The sequence below is a fragment of the Mixophyes fleayi genome, chromosome 2 (genome assembly GCF_038048845.1).
Source record: "Mixophyes fleayi isolate aMixFle1 chromosome 2, aMixFle1.hap1, whole genome shotgun sequence".
Classification (NCBI taxonomy): domain Eukaryota; kingdom Metazoa; phylum Chordata; class Amphibia; order Anura; family Limnodynastidae; genus Mixophyes; species Mixophyes fleayi.
Genome location: NC_134403.1, coordinates 153208754 through 153228785, shown reverse-complemented (window position 1 = coordinate 153228785; position 20032 = coordinate 153208754). Strand labels below are relative to the sequence as shown.

General features: G+C 36.8%; 2 protein-coding genes across 4 annotated transcripts in view; both read right to left on the bottom strand.

The window, feature by feature from the left end:
- LOC142141621 (uncharacterized) overlaps positions 1-20032 on the bottom strand; it is a 939875-nt gene that overhangs the window by 750896 nt on the left and 168947 nt on the right. The gene's annotated exons all lie outside the window — the stretch shown is intronic.
- The window catches only part of SH3RF3 (SH3 domain containing ring finger 3), a 358548-nt gene continuing 344981 nt past the window's right edge, over positions 6466-20032 (bottom strand). For all 3 annotated transcript variants that reach the window (XM_075200284.1, XM_075200285.1, XM_075200286.1), the window contains 2 exons: positions 11232-11566; positions 6466-6984 (listed from right to left, as the gene is read on the bottom strand). In XM_075200284.1, the coding sequence (XP_075056385.1) occupies positions 6816-6984; positions 11232-11566 (504 nt within the window). In that variant the 3' untranslated portion in view covers positions 6466-6815. The remainder of the gene's footprint in view (positions 6985-11231; positions 11567-20032) is intronic.

Sequence of the window (20032 nt, the reverse complement as noted above, 5' to 3'; positions counted from 1 at the left end):
GAGCCAAGCAGATCTGTGTAGAGCACATGTACATTCACTCCAACTGGTTAGAGCAGACCCACTAAGCAGAGGAATAACAAGAGCTGTAGCAACCCATGCGGCAGGAACTCAGGGCTCGTGCCAGCTAATATGTGCTGTGAAACTGCATTAAGTGCAGTGTTCCTTAGGATTATAAATGCAGCCGCACAAAGCACCCATACGCTGCTATCCTATTCTCTGGTGACAACTCACCTCATCCCACAGAGCAGTGCAGTGTGAGGAGGTGGAGAATGGATGAGTCCCCTTCAAAATGTTGCTATCCTGCCCCTTTATTCCTGGCTACAGCCATGATGCAAAGCCTTAGGGACGGTGTAATTCCATTTGGATTGGTTCTCAGTGATATTCATTAATGTAACGACACAAAGTCACAGACCATACAGGCAGTGGCTCAGAAATCAGAGATAAGTTCTGTGACCAAGGCAGTTATTAGTGACTATGGGCCTGATTCATTAAGGATCTTAACTTGAGAAACTTCTTATTTCAATCTCCTGGACAAAACTATGTTACAATGCAAGGGGTGCAAATTAGTATTCTGTTTTGCACATAAGTTAAATACTGACTGTTTTTTTCATGTAGCACACAAATATCAACTTTAAAATTCAGTGTACAAATAAGCTATCAAGTATTTGTGTGCTACATGAAGTCAGTATTTAACTTTTGTGCAAAACAAAATCCTAATTTGCACCCCTTGCATTGTAACATGGTTTTAACCAGGAGACTGAAATAAGAAGATTCTCAAGTTAAGATCCTTAATGAATCAGGCCCTAGAGTACCAGTTCCCAGAGAGTAAGACAATGACAATGAGACATGAGAAGATTTTTGTGCTCAAAAAGTAGAAGTTAAATTTGTGTAGAAATGAATTATGCAATTATGTGTTTATGCTAAGTTATGATCTTAAGTAATGAGCACAGTATACTAAATGTTCCTTTAGCATATCAGGCTTTAAGCGAATTGATAGATACACCAGTCACCATCTCTCATTGATATGTGTTATGAAGTTTATTGCTGCTAGACCCCACGTGGGGTCTAGCTACGACTAACCAGCAAAGTGTCTTTGAACAATCACAATGAAGCCACTCTCTACTGGTAGTTGTTAACATGCCTCCTGACATTGTCATTCGCATCTGGGATCAATGTGTTATTTTCTTTTTTACTCCCTTTAAAATAAAAGCTGTAAGAAAGATTCTTTCGGCATCAAGTAATTAATAAATTGGTGAATGAGGGATTGGGGGAGTTTTTATTTAATCAAAGTATTTTTCACAGTGTGTGTATTATTTTTCTTACAGAATCTTGTTTTATGCGGCATTACAGATTTTAGCAGGGTCTGGATGCCAGGGCACGCTGACGATTGTTCTTTTACAAGTGCCAACGTGCTCTGGCAGCCAAGAGTATGCTGACACTTTTAGTTCTCCAAGTGCTAGCATACAGATTATGGCTATAAAGATTAGAGCGCTATCAATCTCCCATATATCAATTATAAATATATAAAGAAATAAAACTTATATCTGATCTCTTGACTAGGTGTTCTCCAATAAGATTCTCAATGGTGTGATCCAAACATGAAAAACAAAATTATTCAAACACAATAGTGTAATATTGTATGAATTGATATACATATATAATAAACATCCAAAATATATAGCCTGCAATTCTTTTTGTTCATTTTATTCTTTCACAGTGTGACTTCCCCTTTGTGAAATTATAAAGAGGCATGGAATGCAAACAAGATGCCAATATTAAAGATACTTCCGGATTGACGATAGGATTTTGTGTTCAGTTTTTTGGGCAATAATTTTATGATATGATGCTCATTGAATCAGCAATATGTACAATAATGCATATTTTGAATCATATGATTTTCTATGTTAAATTTCGATTTCTATTAGTTTAAGAAATAATTCACTGTAATATTCATATAGCAAGAAGCTGTTTTTTCCTAAGGGAAGGTAGGAGGCTGCCTTTTTTGCACCCAATTTACCTGGGGAATTCAGCCCCATACTGAGCGGACTGGACAGTGTACTGTTATAAGAAGGGGACACCAGGCTGCAAGATTCCCTGATACAGTGTTACCAGTCTAGCCTGTCATACTCTGGTTGCGACACTTACTTTGTCCCCTCCCCCTCCACGCATAGACACATTTATCACTTTTGGGGGTGCCATGCCCCCCCTCTTTATATTTATTTTAATATATTGCCAAGGTTTGTGCTAATGGTCATCATCATCAGCATGTATCTTTAAACTAGGGGTTAGGCACCCGCAGCAGATACACCTCCTAACAGGCATATATATAATTACGGCCCAATTAAGTGAACATACCCTAACAGTACTTGGCCTACTCTTGCTTGCTCCAGCTCTCCCCTGCCTCTCTAAGCATAAGGAGTCATAAGTGTAAGATGCGTCTGAATGCCTCTTTTATATAAGTGTTAAGCCTGATATGTGTGTATTGTACTGTATAACAACATCCATAGAATACTGGAAGGTTCTCCAAACCCCAGATTAAAATCATATTATTGCACATGTGATAATTGCAAGTCTGAAAAACATTGTAACATTAGATATGTAAAAAGTACTAAAACTGTTCTTCAGAATATTCGCGTTTAGGTGCAATGTTCTGCACATTTTCCAAGAGGAATTTGGCCTTAAATGTTCCGAGTCCTACCCCAACCATACCAGACAGCAGAGTGAACTCGCTGACCCACGTATAAAGGGGTGAAAGATGCTTAGCTAGGTGTAGGGATCATTAGTGCAATAAAGCTGTCTTAGTTACATCATGATGACAGTATAAAGTGTCAATTTCAAATCAACTTTTATCATGTATTATACTAACCTTCCATACCAATATAAGAATAAGTAAAATGTTGTCTGCCAATCATGTAAGGTTGATTTTTAACAACACATATAAAAATGTATTTATGAAAATGAACCACTAATGATTTGAAGTACCATATTTATTACAAAGAAAGTTGAGCCATTAAGACTGAAACCACCAGTCATATAGACATATTCCTATATGTAAATATTGTTATTATATGTCAAGATGTTTATTGCTTCTGAATGATAAGGGACACACCACCTAAACAGATAACTATGTACTGCACAGCAGTTGTATCCACCCCCTGCTTCTCTGTGATCTGGTAAAAAGCAACTGCCTCTGCATGATTTCTGGTAACAAAGCATGATCCCAACAATTTTTAGTTATAGAATCTTAAAAATTGGGTAGATTTACTGGTAAAAAAAACAATGATACCAAAAAATGATGGTTAAGCCAAAAATAGTAAGGCTATATTTTAGCGACCAAAAATAAGTACAATAAAAAAACATGTTTACCTACAAATTATTAAATTATGCCTTAAAATGAATTTTGAGGAACACAACCATCCACACACAGCTACACAAATTTCTCCCTTATTTCTATAGGTATAGCAGTTGTGGCTGTAACAACATTGCTCTTGTTGATGGGTATCCCCTGGTTGCCAGGGGAGACATAAATTGCTATAGGTATAACCACATTGCTCTTGTTGACAATCTTCTTCAGTAGACAGTAGTGCATAAATACAGGGTAGTGTCATAGTTTACTCAGCCTTCAATAATGGGTATGTTGTGTATGAATTATAAATACTGCAGATATCCGCTATGTTACACAACATTTCACAAGTTAGTTTCACATTTTCTAGTTGCGTGTTTAGTTTCATTTTATGTGCATCTATATAATCTATACCATTTGGGCAAGGGCTGGATAATCTCCAAATTGATATAATTTCAGCAAGGTTTATTTTAATATAGACAACACATGCATGTATGTAGATTAATATTCAGCAATGGGTTATAATAAGAAAGAACAGGGTCGCATTCTGACTCGTAGGGGTCAAAGAGTGGCTCAATGAGTGTGGTGTGTTGATGTTATGTTGATGCAACACTATGCTATGTCCCTGAATGGGCAGTAAATAGTTGACGCAGTTGGCAGTGGATCACGGAGGGAGACAGAAAAGAGGCATTGTTTGAACAGGTACAGAACATAATAAACCAAGAGAACACAATAGATGGTGATAAAAGACATGTCTACAGTATTATATTTATCAACTGTCTCTAATTCCCAGGGACAGTTCCAGGCTTTTAAGATTTATGCCTGTTTTTCATTATTGACCATCTGTAAAATACAACTTTTCTTATTCTGTATAATGGCACCTCACACTACCTATTCTTATCTTCTGGGCTCTATAAGTAAAAATGTACTGAAGAGGAGTATTTAAAATATCAGTATAACCATGTTCAGTGGGCACACCATTTGTCAAGCTACAGTTTTCAGGTGAGTTTGAAAAGTGGAGATGTTGCCTACAGCAACCAATCAGATTCTTGTTATAATTTATTAAATACATTCTACAAAATGGTAGCTAGAATCTAATTGGTTGCTATAGGCAACATCTCCATTTTTCAAACCCATTGGAAAATTGCAGCTTGATAAATTTGTCCTCATGACTGGGATTGTATCTCACAAAGTTTTACATACACTTTGCGGGTACCATATATGACATGATGGGCCTGAGTCCTTAAGGAGAGCAAAGCATAAAAAAGGAGTAACTTTGCACCTGGGCAAAACCATGTTGCATTGGAGGGGGATGTAAATTTAAAATTTGGGTATAGTTGGGGTAGGGCATGTCCTAGATCAACTTTAAATTTCAGTGTAAAAATAAAGCTATCAAGTATTTGTGTGCAACATGAAAAACCAGCCATTATTTTCCTTATGTTCATAATAATAAACTAATTTACACCCCTTGCATTGTAACATGGTTTGTCCCGGAGAACATTTACTCTTTTTTTTGCCTTAATTTCCTTAATGACACAGGCCCGATATGTATTAGCTCAGTTCCAATGTGCGTATGGCAATTTCCAGCTATGCAGAACTGACTAGCGCCAAAAAAGTTTAATTGGCCATTGTAGAGCTCTTAAATGAGGAAGCTTTCTGCTCGCAGCTCCCTGAGCTGCGAGCAGAAAGTCAGGTTAAAATTACCGTAATAATGGTAACAGCTTTAGCGCCGCGCTACTTCGGGGGAAATTGAAATCCCCCCAGTGATTCCAAATTTTTAAAAAAGAAAAAAACTGAGAGAAAATGAACTAATTCTGTACAGATATTACCTTAAATACACACATTTTGAATACTTATCATTATGAGCCCTATCAAAGGATTTGAAGATTTATGCACCTATGTAAAGTGAGCTTCAGGCCTGTAAGATATTATATTTAATTATTTTTGAATAAACATTGTAACATTTAAGTTAATCTGAAGAAACTGGCAGTTTCATATTCAGTGGTTTAATTGTAGCAAAGAAATAAGAGATTGTGGTTGATTGAATTGGTCGTGCAGTTCCATGGCAACCCCCACTGATGACTCTGGCATGGTGGTAGACAGTGTAAACATAGGCCAATAGTTTCCCTTCTAAATTAACCATACATTGTCACACTGCTGTTTAACCTTGGCATTTAATAATAATCAGGCTGTTATAATTATTGCACTGCCATGTCCCTAGAGGCTTATATATTTTTACTGGTTATTTGCATTTATTGGTATCAAATAGATGTAGGCCTGCATAGCCAGACATTTTATTTTAAGAATACCAGGTGAGAATCGTAACTAGCAAATGACACGGACCAAACCTCAACACAACTTTACAATCTGTACACAAATATCTGCCTTACAGGGACTTGCAGTGTTCTTCTTACTAGCACGTTTTTACTATATGATTTTAAAAACTATTCCAGACAATCATCTTGTTACACAAATAGATAAATGCATGAATTAGAATTATGTTCGATTTTTAATGCAGACTTTACATCCATTCACAAACTATCAAGAACCGCCAGCCCCTGTCACAAAGTTTATCAATTGTTTCTCTGGGTAGCTTGAAGCACCTTATTAAACTTTTGACATTTTCTTTTCCTTAAAATTGTGGCATTGTGCTTATCTTTGTTTTCAGTCTGTTATGTATGTGTTCCAATGCAGTTTGGACTACAAATTCCCATTTTTTTCATAAATGTAAACATTTTTAAACAATCTGAATGATGACTGAGCAAAATGGTTCAAAGTACCCATAGATGTTCACAAAACAAAATATTTAAGCAAAAATGTAAACATAACATTGTAACACTATTATTCAAAATGTCATCATAGCGATAAAATAAAAGGCCGATATTAAACGTTTTGCTAATTTTTTTGATGTTTTAAAGTTGTGCCTTTTTTTGTGCAGGTATTACTGTGGCTGAATCGCTGAAGATAAAATATATTGTTGGTCACTTCATGTTTTCCACTACATCTAGTGTGTGGTTAAATGTGCAATGTCCACCGGACAATCCATATAACTTATCCTTCCTGCATAGGCAAGTAATAAGAACACTGCAGTGTATACAAATAAGTTAGTGTAGAATAAAACATTCATTTTAAAATAATTTCATTTATAATGTATACATCACAATTTGCAAACATGGTCAAAATGCACATCTTCTCAGTTTGTGGTTCCACGTGGAAGGCACTACTCCAACATACCATTCAATGTTCCAGTCAGCCACTTCTCAAAGAAGTACATCAAACTCAGTGTTTTCTTTAGATCCTACGCTGATGGCCCAGGTGTATCTTTGGAAGTCAAAACATTGATAGTGGCATCCTTTTTCCCTTGTGCTTATTCTTTTGTGCTGTTGACATCTTAGTCCGCCATTCTGAATGTCTTTCCACACAAGCTATTAGACAATGTTGGATGCCCCTTCAGTAAAGTTGGGTGAGGTCATCAGAAACTTTCTACAAAGCTTCCAGGGAAAAGCCCTGTCCTCCCGTTCCTCTGTAATGTTCCCTTATACCAACCATCTTCTCGCTTCTTGTGGACAAACACAATATCTCCTTCTTTCAGCTCAATTTCTGCTTCACTCTGAGGTGGGTATGGCACAACAACGCGATATCTGTAATACACAATGTTGTAACTGCTTAAACATCACAACAATCTAATCGGTTTGATTATTTTGGTAAAATAGCCGTCGTGTAGAAGGTGTTTATATCATTTCCCTCTTTTGATATATGTTATGCCAAACACTTGTATTTACAATCTTCATTCACCTACACATTCAAAAACCTATTTCTAGAAATAAGTAAATATGGAACATTTGCAATATTGTGCTAATAATTGATTCTTGCCTTATTCTTGAACCACAAAACAGGTTGAAACAACAGTTGTTTAAAAACATGGCTATAAAAATACTTACAATGTACATTTGTTTTCTAAATGTGTTTTTCTAAAACAACATTTTAAAAGACAATTATTTGCTAAAACATATGTCTTATCTATTAATGTTGCCAGACCCATTTTCCCATTATTCCATTTGTTAAATAGAAAAGGTCAATAGAAATTTCAATACAGATTATATGATAAAAAAGATGTGGCAGTTATCACACTACAGAAGCTAACAAGTTGGAGGTAAGAAACTAGCTTTCTATAGAGATGCATTTGAAACTACAATCCTCCAATATCAGTTTTACTGCAGGTTGACATCCCTTCTCTGTTCTGCAGGGAGACCCTGCTCCTTTTACGATATAACGCTCTCCTTGAATCCTTTCCACTCCTCAGATCATGACACAGAGACTCATAAAAAGCTTTTCCCCACACAAACAAATGCATACCTCCCAACACTGCAATATGTCCGTGCAGAAGGGGTGTAACCTTGTGACATTGGGGGCTTGTCATATTCATATACATTTTGTTTATTTACTTTAGGCATGTGGGTGGGCAATTTTATTGGACACATACTCAACAACAGACAATTCAGGAAAGTTTATACATTTTTCAAAGCACATCTTAAAAATACCAATTATGTCCTCCTGTTTGTTGTAAATAACTTGAATTAAAGATCGTAGCAGTTGTATTGCATGTTACCATGAACTTATGTTAATTTAAGAGTATTTCTATTTATAATAAAACCAGGACTGCGGGAGCAATCCTAGACACATCCACAAGCCCCTTTTTCCAAGATCTCAGCTTGTGGTGGAAAAAGGTAAAATGAGTTTAAGAAAATCATTGTGTGCTGTAGATGAGTTTATTAGTTTAGCTAGAAAGTGTGAACGTGCTATGAATGTATAGAGAGAAAGCAGTAAATATAAATCTGCTTAGATGATTTTAAGACTTGGCAATATCTCTCCGAATGAATTAAGAGCGTAATCACTACTCATTGACAGCATAAAATCAAATCAATGGCCAGCATTCCAATGGCCTAAATTACATTTTAACGTACTAATTTGAACTCAAAAACAGTTCTACACATTTCTTATGAAGTTCTTTTTTTCAAATGTATTTAAAATGCCTTGTTATATATTATGAATATCTACACCAACATACAGTTCTCACAAGTTTTTACATAAAGTACCAAAACCGTCTATTAATATTCATGCTTAGTTACAAATAAACCTAAAATAATGGTAACCTTGTATAAAATAATGGAAACATCGTATTCACTTATAGCAGATTTTTTTTGTTATGACAATGGTCCCAAAGGTAGTCCAAAACGTCAACTTTGTATATAAAGGAAATTGATTGAACAAACACTGTGGAATATGGTGAGCGCGCTCTATAATATATATATATATATATATATATATATATATATATACACACACATATACTTACACACACACAGACACCCTACACTTCCCATGTCACACACAATTGACACACAGACAGATACGTCAGTTATTTCAAATGTTTTAGAGGTCAGGGGTTTTCCTAATGCCAACTAGAACTAAAAGTTAGGTATAATTAGGATAAAACAGAAAAACAATTCAGAGTAGTGTTGTACCCACTGTCTGCAGTGACCACTAGTAGTTGAGCACACAGCTCTATAGCAGAGTTCTCCCCAGCACCTATTTCCCGGGTGCTGCACCCGGCTGTTTTTACTTGTCTCTCGGCTCTTGGAGCCCAACAGAGTCCTATTATAATAGAATAGAGCATTTTTTCTCCTACTAGAACAGGCACTATGTGAGCACTACAGACCCCTGGCCACCAGTCTGACCAGTCCTTGCAAGTTTGGGCAATAACCTCCAAAATTTTTCAATAGTATTGCAACTGCCCCCATCCGGCTACTTCTTAATGCCACCCGGCTGGTAACATTTTCTGGGGAGAACACTGTATAGTATAATATAGAATCAACCTCCTACACTTGTCTATATGTGTCTGTCTGTGTGTCTTTCCCACAGAGCCAAAATTACTAGTCACAGATCAAGGAGTTAAAATACTATCACTAACTGTAAATCTATGTATTCAATTATTTGTCTCAACTGACAGTGGATACAATACTTCCCTCTCTGAATAGTTATTTTGTTTATCCTAATTACACCTTACTGACCTTCGGGATACATACTTACATACATGTAAAACACATAGACCATAGTTACCTACTCTCTGAGATGGATGCAGTGCTTAAGGAAGCGATTTGCGTCATCAAGGCCCTGCCCCTCTGCAGTGCAATGTATGGCCACGATGATTCAATTACCACTACCCACACCCCCCCTCCGGCAGTTGTTGGCAAAACTCTGTAATGCATAATGTAGTGGTGCTATATAAATAAACACTAATAATAACAATTAATATATATGCACACACATCTGCAAATGCCATATGTGGTCAATAGGTGGTGATAGTGATTTAGGGCCTGATTCCTTAAGGATCTTAACTTGAGAAACTTCTTATTTCAGTCTCCTGGACAAAACCGTGTTACAATGCAAGGGGTGCAAATTAGTATTCTGTTTTGCACATAAGTTAAATACTGACTGTTTTTTCATGTAGCACACAAATATCAACTTTAAATTTCAGTGTACAAATAAGCTATCAAGTATTTGTGTGCTACATGAAAAAACAGTCAGTATTTAACTTATGTGATAAACAGAATACTAATTTGCACCCCTTGCATTGTAACATGGTTTTTCTCCAGGAGACTGAAATAAGAAGTTTCTCAAGTTAAGATCCTTAATGAATCAGGCCCTTAATCCATATAGGTAGATCTTTTTTATTAGTCCCTTTCAGACAAATTGTAAAGCACCGTAAAGCAACATAAACTTGCTAAGACATTTACATTCTACAAAGTATTTTGAAAAAATGGATATCAAACTCCTTTGCCTTTATGTACCAGCACTTTCAGAGTCACCAGGTGTGAATTTCTAATATGATACCAAGTACTTTCACAACTATTTACCAAATTGTGAATATTCTGAATAGAAATTCTTTAAAAAGGGTTTAAATGATAATGATCAACTATCATCAGGGTCGCCATCAAGTGGGAACAGGGGGCACTGGCGTATGGGGCACTGGCTCAACAGGAGGCCCGCTATACCTGATGGCGGCTGTCCTCCCCTGCGTCCCTGCTGCTGCATGTCCCTGGTCATTTACACCCATGCCCATCAGCTACCCAGGGCTTGAGAAGGGGGTGCACTGTGTAACCTTTGCACCCCACACTACACACAGTGACAGGGGGTTACATATATATATATATATATATATATATATATATATATATATATACATACACACACGCATACATAAGTATATATAATATACATGTTATAAATATACATAAACATACATGATGAGTAACAATTGGATCTTTCCTGTAAGAGCTAATGTGTGACAGTTCTGCTAGATTTCTACATAGCAAATGAGGCTGGCCTTGAAATCTGTATAATTATGTCACATATTATTCTTTATATTGGGTTGTACAGATATATATAACACACAATAATAACCGTTAATCATATGCAAAATAATAAAATAGTAGAATTTAGTGTATCAATGATGCCATCTCGTAAAGTATAATATTTTTATACAGTAGAGCCAATTATATATCAATTTGTCTGTTGTACAAGCCAATGCATTGGGGGTTGGGCGGGGAGCAGTGGTCGGTGGGCCCTGTCTGCTTCATTTGTACATTGTAGTCTCAAAGTTCTGTTCTGTGTAGGCAATTTAGGCGTGTGTCAGCTTGGTGTGGTTATCATCAATATAATGTGTTGGTTCTTTGTATGTGTTATTATGACTAGATGTACGTGAGTGTTTGGTAAAAGTGCATTTTGAAGAGTTGTGTATTTGGTGAAGGTTTGTAACCACAGCAAAAGACACAACATGTTGCTGAATATATTTTCCAGACATTTCCAAAAATGAAGAACATCTTACCTTTCTCGTGACAGGGATTTGGGTTCTGGGCGTACAGCTAACATTGCACAAGCAGGCTGTCTCACTGGGGATGGAATTGCAAAATTGAGATCTAAAGAGCCAGTTTTTCTGTGTAATGGATGCATTCCCATTGCTCCTTGCATTTCACTCTCAATGGGACATGACCCCGCTCTCCCATGGTTCGTCAAGGAGAACTCAAGTCCCACAGCTCCATGTATTATTCCTTCCAACATCGCTTGAGGATCATGTGTTGGTGAGATGGATGGAGGAGAACGAGACTTCTTTTTTGCAGAGGCTCCAGCCAGCAGTTTGAGAAGTCCACCCTTCTTCTCTCTCTGAAAGATAAAGTATACACTTAAAATAATATATGTATTTTTCTCCCAATACTTAAATATTTGATTCACTGAACACCATAGCATCAATTATAAAACTTTGTAATTATAACTGAGTTTCTGCTATACTGTATCTATGTTAATCTTTGTAATGAAATATACTATACTAAATATAAGACAACCTTCCAGAGTAGTCTTTTCAAGAGGGAAAACAATCTACTTGTCAGCATTGTAGTGTACGATTCATATTAAGTGCTGGTTGTGGGGAAACTAGTAGAGGAACCATAAGTTACTTTATAAGGAATGCACTGTGCTCTTAATAGTCTTCTTGTACTATATTACTGAATGGAAACACCTACTCATTTCATTTTTATTATTCACTTTGAATTGTCGAGCTGCAATTATCAATTTCAGCAATGTCTGCTGAAACCATCAACTTCTGCAATTATAACCCTATAATTTATAACATTAAAATATTTTCCAAGAAAGAGAGCACATAGAAGTGTCTTAGAATGTAGCATCTGACCCTGATCTAATAGTACGTTTTCCAGCTTTGCTATTCTATGGTATATAATATGAAGTGTCTGTTCAGTTGTAAATGTGGTAATTATGGATTTCAAGAGTTTAAAACATAACCAATGTATTGTAAAATAAATCGCAATATACCAATTTAGGTGAAAAAAAAGTAGGCAAAAAGTAATCACTTTGCCAGAAGTCAATATATTGGCAGATACATTGAGAAATGAATTGGATATATACAGCAGAATCTGTAGTATTTTTTGGCAACTGCTGCCAATCACAATATATCAAATCAAATTAATTTGTAGAAAATGATCCTGCTCAGCAGATATTAATATTAGTCATCAGGCGGTTGTGTACACTAGCCACCACATCCTACCACAAAGTGAACATTTTACAAATTGTTCACTCCAAGTCATTATGATTTCTCCATACACACATATATTTGTAGATTGATGTACTCCACACATCTGTAATTAAAGAAAGTAAAATTTATTGGTTAGCCCTCCATTATCTAAAATTTTGAGTTTGCTTTTTCTGCTCTGCACAGGGTCAATCCTATATTTTATGCCAGTAGTATCTTTCCGGTAGAATTTGTATTTATCAAAAACAAATTTGCACCAAAGGCTTACACATACACACACTACATATGCACCACTACAGTGAACGGTACTTGTTAATTATAGGGGTGCCACTTGTCTCCACCCACCTGTCACACTAGGGAATCCCTACCATTACCTTCCGTTAAAAAACATGCTGCATTGACAGGTGGTGGAGACAGAGAAATATATGAGGGCTGACAGGCTCTGTCTGTGGGATGATCAGGGTGGGTGGTAGGGATACTGATTGCATGAGCAGGAGACAGAACTGGGACCAGTTAGCACAGAAATGGTAACAAAAATGGCATGGAGGCAGAATCAAATGATGAGTCAAATGGTGCCTGTATAATTACCAAGTACCCAGTGAAATAGCAGCAGAACGATATAGATTAGATGCAAAGAAAACACTTTTAGGGGCAGATTCAATTAGCCGCAATGGTCCTTGCAGTTTTTCAGCGCTTATACAGCAAAAAGTACCACTCACTTTTGCTCGCATCTTTATGGGGCGCGAGCAAAAGTGAACGTTACTTGCACTAAAATAAATCGCCGCATAGTGTCTCGCAGCAGTTCCAGGAAACTACATAGCATTTTTATTTAGAATTGAATCTGTCCCTTTATGGGTTTTTTTGTTTTTTTTTAGCAATGTCATTGTGTGGTCTAACTGTATTTAAAACAGAATTTCGTAACATAATCCACTAGTTATGTTTTTGATTCTTTTGATTCTTAACATGCACAGATTACTTCATCTATTTTTTATACACAAAAATTATCCCCCCTGTTCCCAATGAGAAAAAAATCTCAAAACATGATTTATGGCAAAGATACACTTCCAAAACAACTGATTGGATTATCTATACATATTTATGTCCTCTTCAGTAACTATTTTCATTTGTTTGTCTTCATGTGAGATCAATGAACTGTCTCATCTACATGACAGAAATCAAACAATACAACATTGTAGTACAAGCAGATCAAACCAAATCCTTAAGGAATGCATGTTTTAACACCAAGTAATTATGTGATGTACTTAACCATAACACACTTGACAGCAGTATTAGCTTTCAGACTGACCATTCATCAAATGTGACATCTGCAGCAGGTGAAGCCAAAGCACAAGACAACATGATTAAAGCATGATAGCTGGAAGACAACCAGCACTCTGGGAAAGTGTGACCTTCAGGAGCTTTGTTTGAAACTTCAATGGATGCGTTGGCCACGCATTTACATTTGATAGGTCCTGCAAGTCATATTTATGTTATGAAATATGTTAACCCCTTTGGTTAACTTAAATAGATCTTAAAACATTGCCTTTGGTCACAATATGCTGTAATCGCAGACATTAGCAACACTATTTACATCATATGTGCCCTGTCATAACTAATTACTGCATCTACAGTATGTTGCACAGCACTATATACAGTCAGAATAATTGAATAAACAGGAAAGCAATTACACAATTTGCTCCCAATGGATGTTCAGAGAAAAATTTGCTATTGCAACTAGTGAAGAAATAATAGGTACATTTAACGAAGGTTATGACACAGAGGCGCTTTAAAATGTAACATTTCAGCAAAAGCAATGTGGCATTCCTAAGCTGACCAAAAGCTCCAAAAGTCACACACACAACTAAGTGGAAATTGTTCTTTGCCTGTGAAACAAGAGCACTTGAGTTGCAACCATGCCGCTAGCAACCAGCGTTCTCATGTGTTAAGGGAAATCCTGTGTTTCACTTCAAGAGCATCAGACAGCTGCATTTTCTTTGCTGTGAAAAATGCCGCATTCAGAGGTCGTTCTCACGTACACAATGGGAAATGAGAAACACAAAACTAAGGGGCATATTTAATAAGTAATGATAGTGCACTATCGTGCACTTACCGTGGAAATCAGGTCCCGCTGTGTCCTCCGCATATTTAATAAAGGTGCATCGCAGCAGATATTGTGGATATCTGCTGCTTTGCACTCCTCTTTGTTTTTGGGACCAGTCACCATTCAACAGTATGGTGACTGCTCCTGGCCGCTATCTAACAAGTTCCGAAAAAACATTTTTTTCGGAAACTTGTCATGTTAATGTACGCCAGCTGAAGCTGGCGTACATTATCATGAATGAAAAATTCCAGTGCTGTCAGCTCTGCTCCGAAGAGCAGAGCTGGACAGCGCATGTCTGGAGGGATCACATGATCCCTCCCTGTCACTCACCGGTCTCTCTCTGCAATGATAGTACCTCCTGGATACCGCTATGCTGCTGTGCTACTGCACATGAGACTTAGGCTAGCACAGGCACACTACCAGTATGTGTATATACCGGGGAACAGCAAGAAGAATGAGCATCCCTGCGACTTAAATAAGACAGCACAAGGCTTGTTTTACAATTAAATCAAGTTTCAATGTTGTTTTATATATTTTATTTATTTTTTAATTAATTTATTAGAAGTCCAGAATGTAATTGTTAAAGTTTGATAGAGAGATTTTTGATAGTTGAAGATTTTGGGGTCAATTTATCAAGTTCCATTGATATAATAGAACGTTTATTGCAGCAATAGTGCTTTTTATTTTGCTTTGCGCTATTTATTCACTCTGGTATCACAAGCAATTGCGCTCCCATGCTTTTGCATGGGAGACCTTATTATTTATCAAACAGTGATACAGTAATTTTACTGCTGCTGGGCTACTTGGTTAGCTCCAGCGTTGCCATAACTTTTACAGCAAAATAAGAATAAGCTTTCCTTCAGCCTTGCTACACTAGAGGCTCTGGCTGCGTGCCACCCATACACAGACCCCTTCTAGCATGCTGTGCACAGTACTATAGGTACTTACTGGTGGTGATGAACACTCCCATGGATGGCACTAGATACGCCTCATGGATGGGGCAGGACAGGCCCATTGGGCGGAGCATTACACGCCTCCTTTGCTCCTTTGCAAAATCTCCCTGAAAATATTTTTCTAAAGTACACAAGTATGCTACATATATGTGATCCATTCATATCATCAAGTATTCCAAACTATAAAAGAGATGGCTACTGGAGCGCTGCAGTCATTGTCTAGTAAATTGCTGGCGGTGGTATCTGGTCTAAAAACAAACAGTGCTGAAATAGACCGCAATGTTTTTATGTTTATGTTTCTCTTTAAGCCTTCACTATAAATCTTTTATGATAAAAGCAAAGGGACATATCTCCAACACAATTCTGTACACATATTTTTCAGCTTCTAGAGTTCAACAGACACAGAGGTCAGTAATTACCTAGGCACACAACAAGCTACCAGTCCTCTCCACTGCCAGGGAGTACAAACAATTCCATTACAGTATACAAAGTATAACCATTGTAATTTACCCCTACAGCAATGTCAAATATCTGCTTTTTTAGAGTAAACATGAGCAGATAAAGCAAATAAATTATCAGTGGCCTAGAAGGCCTTCAGTCTGACAGAAGACAGATTGCGATTTTGACCTAGATTTTATTTTAATTTTCTATAGTTTGTAGACTATAATCCATTGGCATGGTAGATATTCAATACTGTATACAGGCTATTTTTCTTTAATTCATCTTGAGCAATAAAGAAAGGAAATATACTGCAGCAAATAGGAGTACATTTTTGTCTAATAAACTTTTGGTACCAAGGAGGACTTAGAAGAAAATGTGTAATCTACTGCAGAAGAATTCAACTATTTTTACCATTAACATAGGAAGGGGTTCTTTACTGTAAGGGCAATGAATGTGTGAAATACTTTACTGTACAAGGTGGTGATACAAAACTTAATTAATAAAGAAAATTATATTGTGATTAATCCATGGAATTTATTTAATTGCCATTTTTTCACTCCTCTATAACTAAATTGGCAACTGTCACATTAGGGCAGGGCCGTAACTAGGGCTGTGCGACAGGGTCGACCTCCCAGGGCACAACGCTGAAGGGGGGAGCAATTTAGGAATATTTTAGGTTAATTTGGATAAAATTGAGGGCTAGGGGGGCGGCATTTGTCTTTCTCGCCCAGGGCACTAGAATTCTAAGTTACGGCTCTGCTAGGGATTTTGTTTTGTCTTCCACCTGATCCATACAATTAGTGGCCTATTTATCAACAGTTTTATTGCTTTAAATTGTGCATGGTTAAGGCAAATCTAAGTAACGGTGCTATTTAACAACTGAGTAACGCAGGAGATATCACCGTTATTCCTGCGTTATGCGAACTAACGCACAATGTCGTAGTCCTCATGATTTACAATGGGCAGTTCAATGTGAAGTTATTTATCAAGCTCTAAAAAGCTTAACTTTTTGGAAATTGTCTGTGATTGCTAACGCTATCTGAGGATGGGGTTAGCAGGTCTTGGTGTTTGGATTCCTCCCCAGCAGAGGGCATGCTCCCCACCTCCTTCCTGTTACTAATCTTTCTGTGCGCATGCACTGATTGATGGTCACGCATGAGCAATGAATATGCCGGATGAGAACCTGGAAGTGTAGTCTCTCTCATTATTAGGCTCTCTGCACCGGGACAGCCTCTTATTGGATGCTGTCTAACGGCATAAAATGCGGTGATAATTAACAGAGAAATTCTGTGAACGCTAATAAATAGGCCCTTTTGATTTTTTTTAAAAGTTACACATGATAGACCTGTATGCTTTTTTAATGTTTTATGGTAAATTGCTTGATTACTCTTTCTCCTCTTGACAATATAATTATATCAAGTGTTATAGTTATTCAAGATAGTCAATAACAATATGAGTTACAATGAGATAATAGTTATTTTATTTACTTATAAAAAGTGCTCCCTAATGTTTTTTTGGACAATGTAAGCATAGTGCAATACTCTTCCCTACTGTCACTTTTTTTTTGACAACCTTTCTTTTTAGCCAGATCCCTCCTTATTTTTTTCCTTTTCCTACAAAATGTCTTTGATGTGTATGTAGATTTGTATGGGAAAAATGTTGCTTCTACGAGTCTCTGTTTAATGCGTAGGCTGGTTTTGACAATCATGGGTGTCAATAACGGAAACCAAGTTCCAACTGTACAATGATCATGGTCAGTGGTGCGCCATTTTCTTCACTCCAAACTGTTCCCTACATCCTGCAGAGGACGTTTTTTTAAAAGCCTTTATTTGCATTTTTATTTTCTTTTAGATAGGAAAAGGCTATGTTAGAGTAAAAATTATTTGAAAACCTAAAAAAATACATTCAATCAACCAAGACAAAAGCTGACAAGTTGCTTACAATGCAGATCAAAAATATAGCAAAAACTATATATCCAATCATGTCAGAGGATATTCAAAAACAAAGCAGTAAATTGGCATAGACCCAAGGTTAGTTCATTAGTCCTGATATTGAAACTCCTGCAGTGTCCCAAAACAGGTGGACAGAATTTAAATAGCTTTGTCAAATGTCTCCACACCAATGTGCTAAAACAAAGTAGTACCACTTACCCTTTGGAGTCCAAATTGTAAAAAAAAATATAAACAATATCACAGGAACTGTATTTTCATATATACACTTTGTATTCAACTATGAATTCAGGTTATGTATATCTTTAAATAATCAAATTCATTAAGACATAAGCTTAGCTGAAAATTTAGTAAATTGCAGTTCTGCAGCAAAAACTCATCTAAATGTAAAAACATAAATGTATAAAATAAACATTAAACACTATGATCCATCTGGCTCTAGCTGAAAGTTTATGGCAAACAAAATACCAGGTGTGCAATAATAAATTTAGTTAGCTAAAAAATATTGTATCTTACACCGTTAATCTACAAAAGGAGAGTTTGTAATCCAAGGTCAAGGATGGCAGAAAGGGATGAAGCAGGAATCCAAGAATATTATGAACATATGGGTGCCAGGAAGCCACATGTCTCCTCTCCGCCTAATTAACAGCTGTAATCTATAATGTGGAGTGATCCCAGTGCTGACAGGTATGGGGTTTTATTGCATAACTGTGCTGTGAATCTCACATGCTTAGGGCCAGGGCCAGTCTATCTCAGAGTGGAATGAAGAATTCATATCTTGACTATGTTTCATATTCACTATACTACTGATTGTGATCACTATAATAAAGTTATCTTATTTCTTGTTACACAAGTGTTTCAGAGGAAGACATTATGGGGCCATTTGTTCTCTGCAGATAAAGCAAATGACCACCCTTCTAAATATCATACTATTAGCTCCTGGTCAGTAGGCTGATACCATAGTACTGTGTATTATAAGACTCCAATCAAAACGTAAAATCTGCTACTCTCAGGAGTTATGCTATATTAACATTAAATCCTATATTTTGTTACCTATCATATGCACTTTTTTGTGTAACCTTTGCATTGTTGTATTACTTCACTTGGTAAATTCCAGGCACCTGTAAACTCCCTAAACACATCAGTGGTGATATTGTTGATATCCTCCCTTGTGCTTATTCCAATGCATGTGAAAGCTACGTACAATACTGCTACCTGCCTGAATAAGGACTGAGGGACAAGTACACAGAAGAGCATCGTGGAACCATTAGAAGCTTGCCAGGATCATGTGAACAACGCAAAGTTAAATAAAACTCTGGATTTTAAGTGAGCTTTATGAACTCTACCCATAACAAGGACCCATGTTCAAACATCCATTTGTAATCCTGAAACACTGTAGAACCAGGAAGTGAACCCCTGTACGATACATCCACACCAAGAGTGGAGAAGAGAAGCTGTGGATCCAAGAACACCGAGCCCACCCCAGGATCACAAGAGCAACATCAACTTACAAAGCTTCGCGTTTACCCCCAGGGTTTAAGTGGATTTGCTTCTTGATATATACAATTGCTAATGATCCTTCACTATATGTGCCTCTTTAGTTTTAGCTACGAACATTTAACATTGCACTACTGGTAGATTGGGGGGGGGGGGATTCAGGAGATTCAGGAACAAAATCTGAACAGATTTTATACTACTGGTTTCTACAGTTGAGAACTTAATCTTACACCTAGCGAATTGTATTAAACACAAAGTACGATTTTCATTTAAAATTGTTTTTATAAGCGTAATAGGCAGCACATGGCAGACATAGGTGTAGAACATTGTGGCATTGAGTATAGTGAATTATTGTGCACAAAAAAGGTGTAAATATTTCATAACCAAGAGTAAACAATACACACATTGGATGTAATTTGTAGTCACTCATACAACAATATTTCTGTTACAATATTATTGTGTAAATATGTTATATGAACACCACACACATATTAGTATAGGCAACTTGGATATTTGGATACCCACTAAACACTCTAAGATTTACTTGTGATGCTGGTTTTAAAATAGAGTTTAGTTTTGTTTTTTAATTAATAATTAAAAAGGGCACCCTGTCTCCAAATTAAAGTGTTGCCAGCACCAGCTCTC